This window comes from Chiloscyllium plagiosum, chromosome 5 (genome assembly GCF_004010195.1).
Source record: "Chiloscyllium plagiosum isolate BGI_BamShark_2017 chromosome 5, ASM401019v2, whole genome shotgun sequence".
NCBI lineage: Eukaryota > Metazoa > Chordata > Chondrichthyes > Orectolobiformes > Hemiscylliidae > Chiloscyllium > Chiloscyllium plagiosum.
Genome location: NC_057714.1, coordinates 104,377,882 through 104,385,160, shown reverse-complemented (window position 1 = coordinate 104,385,160; position 7,279 = coordinate 104,377,882). Strand labels below are relative to the sequence as shown.

The window sequence follows — 7,279 nt, the reverse complement described above, 5'->3', positions numbered from 1 at the left end:
GCAATTTAGCATGGCCAATTCACCTGACCTGCACATCTTTGGACTGTGGGAGGAAACCGGAGCACCCGGAGGAAACCCACGCAGACACGTGGAGAACGTGCAAACTCCACACAGTCAGTCGCCTGAGGCGGGTATTGAACCCGGGTCTCTGGCGCTGTGAGGCAGCAATGCTAACCACTGTGCCACCGTGCCGCCCACTGATGATAACGATTTTGGGATTTGGAGGGTGCTGTCTTAGGAGCCTTGAAGAATTTCTCCAAAGCATCTTGTAGATGGTACACACTGATGATATCGAGCATCAGTGGAGGAGGGAGCGGATGCTTGTGGATGTGATGCTCCACTATGCAGGCTGCTTTGTCCTGGATGGTGTCAAGCTTCCTGAATGTTGCTGGAGGTGCACCTATCCAGGTTACTGGGGAGTATGCCATCACACTCCTGACGTGTGCTCTGGAGATGGCAGACAGGTTTTGAGGAGGCAGGAAGTGAGTTACTTGCTGCAGGATTCCAAGTCTGACCTGCTCTTGTAGCCAGTGTGTTCACCTGACAAACCCATTTGAGTTTCTAGTCAATAGCATCCCCCAACATTGCTGCTCGTGGGGAATTCAATGGTGGAAATGCCACAATGTGGAGGGGCATTGGGTAGATTCTATCTTGTTGGAGATAGTTATTGACTGGCATTTGTGGAGTACAAGTGTTCCTTGCCACCTTTCAGGCCAAACCTGGCTACTGTCCAAGCCTGGCTATGTTTGGACATGGACTGCTTCAGTACCTTAGGATTTACAAATGGAGCTGAACATTATTCACCAATAGCAGCACATCTCCATTCCTAACGCGATGAAGATGAAGCAGCTGAAGCCAGTTGAGCCTGGGACAATGCCCTGAGGAACTCCGACAGAGGTATCCTGGAGCTGAGATGAGATGACTCAGGAAGGATGGCCGAGGGGTAGAGGTGGGAGATGGAGGAAGAGGCAGGCCATTTAGGACTGAGGAGGAGGAATTTCTTCACTCCCCCAGAGGACGGTGAATCATTGGGATTCTCCATCCCAACGGGCTGTGGAGGCTCAGTCAATGAGTACATTTAAAACAGAGAGCAATAGATTTCCGCACACTAAAAACATTACTGGATACAGTGATAAGACCATAAGACATAGAAATGGAGTAGGTCACTCAGTCCAACTGGGTCTGCTTTTTAAGATAATGGTTGATCTGATTATCCTCAACTCCATTGTCAGGTCTTTTCACCATAAGCTTCAATTCTCACATTGACTAAAAATCTGGTGTCTTAAATATTCTTAACAACTAAGCTTTGACAGCCTTCTGCAGCAAAGAATTTCACAGATTCGCTACCTGCAGAGAAGTAATTTCTTCTCATGACTATCGTATGAACCTTTATTCTGAGATTAGGCCCTCGGTCCCAGACCCTCCCACAAAAGGGAAACAAACTTGCAGCACCTAGCCCGTCAGGCACATCCTAAAGATCCTTCTCTTCGACAGGTCACCTACCATTCTCTGCTATTCCAATGAGTAGGTCCCAATCTACTCAACCTCTCCTTCAAACCTGATAGCAACCAAGTGAACCTCTTCTGGACTGCCCCCAATACCAGTGTATCTTCCCGCAGATAAGGAATCCAAAATCAGTGTTCCAGCTGTGTTCCGACTAGTGTCTTGTACAGTTTTTAGTAACAATCTCCCGATTTGTTTGCGCCATACCCTTTGAAATAAATATCAACATCCCATTTGCCTTCCCTATCACCCATTGAACTCAGATGCTAGCTTTTTGAAGTTCATACAAAAGTCTCTATTTTGTAGCTTTCTGCAGTGCTTTGCCAGTTAAATAACAATCAGTTCCTCTAGTCTTCCTCAAAGATTGTGGTGCTGGAAAAGCACAGCCAGTCAAGCAGCAGAAGAATTAATGTTTCCGGCATAAGCCCTTCATCAGGAATGTTCCTGGGGTTTATGCCCGAAACGTCGATTCTACTGCTCCTCAGATGCTGCCTGACCTGCTGTGCTTTTCCAGCACCACGCTCTTTGACTCTGATCTACAGCACCTCACCTCCTCTCTTCTTTCTGTCAGAGTACAGACTTTATATCTTCCTATATTATATTGCACACTCACTCAACGAGTCTATATCCCTCTATTTTCTTAGTACCACCTTCACTACTTGCGTTCCCAACAATTTTTGTCTCATCCACAAACTGAGTGATAGTACATTTACATCTGTCATTAACATATTACAAATAATTGTGGCCCCAGCACTGACATCACAAGAAAATGATGTTGAAGTTGAAGATCAGCCATGATCTCATTTGAATGGGTGTGTGTCCTTGAACAGGTGAATGGCAGACTCCTGCTCCTCATTCTTACACTCTCTGCTAAGGATAATATCACCCATCTCTAGTCCTAGTCCAATCCAAATGGGCAACATGGTGGCTCAGTGGTTAGCACTGCTGCTTCACAATGCCAGGGACCTGGGTTCAATTCCACTCTCAGATGACTGTGTGGAGTTTGCACATTTTCCCTGTGTCTGTGTGGGGTTGGTCTGTTCACTCCCACAGTCCAAAGATGTGCAGGTTAGGTGGATTGGCCACGGGAAATGCACGAATAGGGTGGGGTGCTCACCGAAGGTTCGTATGGACTTTATGGGCTGAATGGCCTGCTTCCATACTGTCAGGATTCTGTAATACAAAGCCATCTGCAGGTACTGCCAGGAACTGGGTTATTAGGTCCCTGTTTACCAGGCTCCATATTAACTGCCACCAGGTTATAGTCCAACAGGTTTATTTGGAAGCACTAGCTTTCGGAGCACGCTCCTTCATGAAGTGATTGTGCAGAATAAGAATGTATCGCATAAGTTTAGTGTGATGTAACTGAAATTATATATTGAAATATTTAAATATGTATATTGAAATATATAATCACCACAACCACCTGATGAAGGAGCAGTGCTCCGAAAGCTAGTGCTTCCAAGTAAACCTGTTGGACTATACCCTGGTGTTGTGTGATTTTTAACTTTGTACACCCCAGTCCAACACGGCATCTCCAAATCATCCTATAAAAGCAGTTTATAAATCTGACCAGACTCCTTTCAAAAAAAAGAATTGGAAATGAAATACAACAAAAACAGTGACAAACGTACTTTGTCCATATACAATCAGAGTGCCCAAGGTCCAACACCGGCATCTCCAAATCATCCTATAAAAGCAGTTTATAAATCTGACCAGACTCCTTTCAAAAAAAAAGAATTGGAAATGAAATACAACAAAAACAGTGACAAACGTACTTTGTCCATATACAATCAGAGTGCCCAAGTACACACATGAAATTCATGTTTAATCATATCACTTACAGCAACTTAACAATGAGTTGTCAAAACTGCAAAGGTATGACTTTGAGCTAACTGAACTCTTCATGCTCCTAAAGGGCCATCAAACTACTACCAGGTTATGTGCAACAGACTTGGGGGTTTTATTGTAGTCAAATACCTGGACTTACCACAGGTTAAATATTAACCAACTCAAATCAGAATGGCAGTAAAATTGGAGCAGGTTTACAGCACCTGGGTGGCAGAGTTTATGTGAAAATTCTTTGTAAGATCGTGAAAGTAAACATCATTTCGGAAGAAAATGAAGAGATGGGTGGGAGTTGGGAGAGGGGGAAGAAGAGAGGAGTTTAAACACTCACCGCCAAGTGAAAATCTGGCAAAGTATTTGGTGGGAAAAAGTAAGAGTCGTCCACTTTGGCAAGAATAGCAGAGCAGAGCTTTACTGTACTGCGATGGAACAACTTCTACTGCAAGGGAAACAGAACGTCAAAGTAGGAAAGTATTGCTTCCACTCCAAGGACACTGGTGAGACTGCACTTGGAGTACTGCATACAATTGTGATCTTACTTCAGGAGGGATAGTCTACTGTTGGAAACACTTAATCGAGTGATTTCAGGAACAAAGAGAGTATCTTATGATGAAAGGTTCAGTAGGCCAGGCATACACATTGGGGCCTCAGTGATATCATCTTGTTGAAACCCAAGGTGCTGAGTGCACTTGGCTAAATGACTGATCTGCGATTGTTTCCTATTGGAAGGGAGGCTAGAATGGGGGCACTATTTCAAAACACAGAGGTCTCTCATTTAAGATGAGGACAAGGAATTATCTCAGCGATGTCACGGTGCAGTGAAGGCCAGAACAAAGACTGGGTTGGACTGATTTTTTGATCAATAAGGGAGAGGAGGTTCGTGTAGAACAAGCAGAAGGTGGAGTTTAAGCCACAGTCAGCACCATCATTATGGAAAACAGACTCATGGGGTGAACAGGCTATTCTTGTTTCTTCTGACCTTCTTCAGAATGTATTTAGCAGGAAAGCACATCATCATCATCATCAGGAATAATGCTGACTCTCACAAGGAATGTTTTCAATATCATGCCTTCCCATAAATCCCCAGGAATTGCTGCAATTTACTATCGTACACTGATAGTACTTTGGTAAGGGAGAAATTTTGTCAAACCCCTTTGCTACAGAAAGGCTGGACAGTCGCTAACAAAACAAAAGATTCTGAGATGACAAAGACAGGGAAGCACAAGGCCATGGAGATTCCATAGGTGATGACTGAGGCGTTTTCTGGAATACTGTGTGCAGCTCAGGTCGCCCAACTATACGAAGGACATTATTAAACTGGAGAGGGTCCAGAGAAGATTTACCAGGATGTTGCCAGGAACGAAGGGTTTGAGTTATAAGAAGAGGCTAGAACTTTTTCACTGGAATGTAGGAAGTTGAAGGGTGACCTTATAGACATTTACAAAATCATGAGGGGTATAGATAAGGTGAATAGCAAGAGTCTTTTCCCTAGGGGGAGGGAGTTCAAAACTAGGGGGCAAAGTTTTAAAGGTGAGAGAACAAAGGTTTAAAAAGAACACGAGGGACAACCTTTTCTTTAGAGTGCTTTGTGTGGAATGAACTGCTAGAGGAAGTAGAGGGTGCAGGTGCAGTTACAACATTTAAACATATTTACACAGGTACATGAATAGGAAAGGTTTGGAGGGACATGCGCAAAACACAGACAGGTGGGACTAGTTTAGCTTGGGCACATGGTCAGCGTGGACTAGTTGGACCGAAGGGTCTATGGCTGAGCACTGTGCTGAGGGTCCATTATCGTTGTGGTTCTGTTCGCCGAGCTGGGAATTTGTGTTGCAGACGTTTCGTCCCCTGTCTAGGTGACATCCTCAGTGTTTGGGAGCCTCCTGTGAAGCGCTGATGATGTCACCTAGACAGGGGATGAAACGTCTGCAACACAAATTCCCAGCTCGGCGAACAGAACCACAACGACGAGCACCCGAGCTACAAATCTTCTCACAAACTTTGGGTCCATTATTCTAAAGTTGGTTAATAACTCGGCAGGTGTATTTGTTTTGCTAAAAGCAATTTTTGTGGTCAAACACATAGCAAGTTGATGACAGAAACGCAGGGTCTGGGTTGCTGTGTACAGAGGGCAATACCAAACACGATGAAAATGAGTGAGTTTTGATAAGATTTGTAGCTCAGGTTGAGGTTCTGGATGTACATTTGCTCACTGAGCTGGAAGGTTCATTTTCAGGAACCTTCCAGCTCAACAAACAAACCTACATCCACGTGATAAAAATAAACAAAGACTTCACCAATATTTAATATGGGAGATGGATACAAAGGCACTCATTAGTGCCAGCAAAATAGGTCATTACAAAATAAAAACAACCTCCCAATTCAATGTTTACACAGGTTCACTGGCTAGACACCTAATCGCAATGACAGATTATTTCTCAGTCTTTGAAAACAGCTTAAACCTTCTACCTTTTCATATAATCTGGATATAAACTCATCAATTGGCAGACAAACACATCATAATAACTTTTACACATGTATTTCACAACTGATAAAGAGTCAAATGCAAATAACAACATTCAAAAACCTCATTCCAAGTAATTTTCCCATCCATTTGAGACAAAAGGAAGGAGGATTCACTTGAAAAGAAAAATTCTACATTCCTCAGTGCTTAAAAAACAATCAGTCTTTCATAAATAACAGTATTGATTTGAGGTACCCCAGCTCTCCAGACTGAGCTGTGTTAGCCTTGTCCTTACATACACAACAGGGGGCTGATCCCTCAGGCAGGGATTACAAGGCTGGGCCTACTATACAACACAAAGTGCAAAGCCAGGCAATCGTCCACACAAACACAGTCCCACAGGCAGCTCACTCCAGAGCACAAGCGAGAAAAATAAAAACAATCACACAAAGCACAGAGGTTCAAAGACAACATTGTAAAGGAGCTGATTAGAAAAAAAACAAGAATGATCTACTTCCAGGTCAAATCCTGAAAAGTTGCAGAAGGCCATGAGTAGCTGCAGCAGCTTGCAGGCCCAGGCTGCTGGCACCAAGTGTCAGTCCCCCTCCTGTGGAAGATGGAGCAGAGACCCTCCAGACCCAGGGCCATCCCTCTCCTCAACCCCCTCAGCCCAATCCTCACACCCTTGTTCCTATCAACCCCTCACCTTGTACTCTCAAACCCTCACCCCAGCTCTCTAACCTTCAACCCCTCACCCCCACCCCCCTTTCCAATCCTCCACTCCTCCTCCCCTCAGCTTGCACCTCTCGTCCCTTACCCCTTCTCTCCAGTCCTCACACACCCCTCTCTCCCTCCAATCCTCAATCCCCCTCCCGCCCAGGCCTTCCCTCCCCCTCACCTGCTGATCGATATCTCCCACCGCGAAGAACTTGATCTCCTTAAACAGGTCCGGGGCGACTGCCGGCTCCTCACTGCGAGGCGTCTCCGACATGTCGAGGAGTGAGCCGGGGTCGCTGCTGCTGCTGCTGCTGCCTGGGTACAAACTGCTTCCCTTTCCCTGTCTCCGGAGCTCCCCCTCGATACATTCAGCAGCCCGCGCCTGCGCACCTCCCTCCCCCTTCTTCCTGGGGATCCCCCAGGCATCTGAGCTGAACAATCCTGGGAGAGCCGGGGGGGGGGAAATTACCTAACATTATTAAAATCACCCCCTCGGTCAGACCAATCCCGACTCCCCCACATACACACACGCACACGGTATTGAGGATATTACTGATATGAATACCCACGGAGCTGTTTTATTCTTTGTTTCCGTGTAGTTTTCCGAGAACTTCAGTCTCTCCACTTTCTGAACACCCCTCTCCGAAGCCATGGTCGGGTCCGCGTTCCAATGGGCGGGGCCTGGTTGGAACGCGGGGCGCGCGCGGGTTCCAGGCGGCGATTGTTACAAATAACGCGGGAAATGTT

General features: G+C 45.6%; 1 protein-coding gene across 1 annotated transcript in view; it reads right to left on the bottom strand.

Annotated features, from left to right (window-relative positions):
* Window positions 1–6,948, bottom strand: part of paxip1 (PAX interacting (with transcription-activation domain) protein 1) — a 114,865-nt gene extending 107,917 nt beyond the window's left edge. The window contains exon 1 of the mRNA XM_043690723.1: window positions 6,714–6,948. Within this exon, the coding sequence (XP_043546658.1) occupies window positions 6,714–6,806 (93 nt within the window). The 5' untranslated portion in view covers window positions 6,807–6,948. The remainder of the gene's footprint in view (window positions 1–6,713) is intronic.
* Window positions 6,949–7,279: the final 331 nt, after the last annotated feature.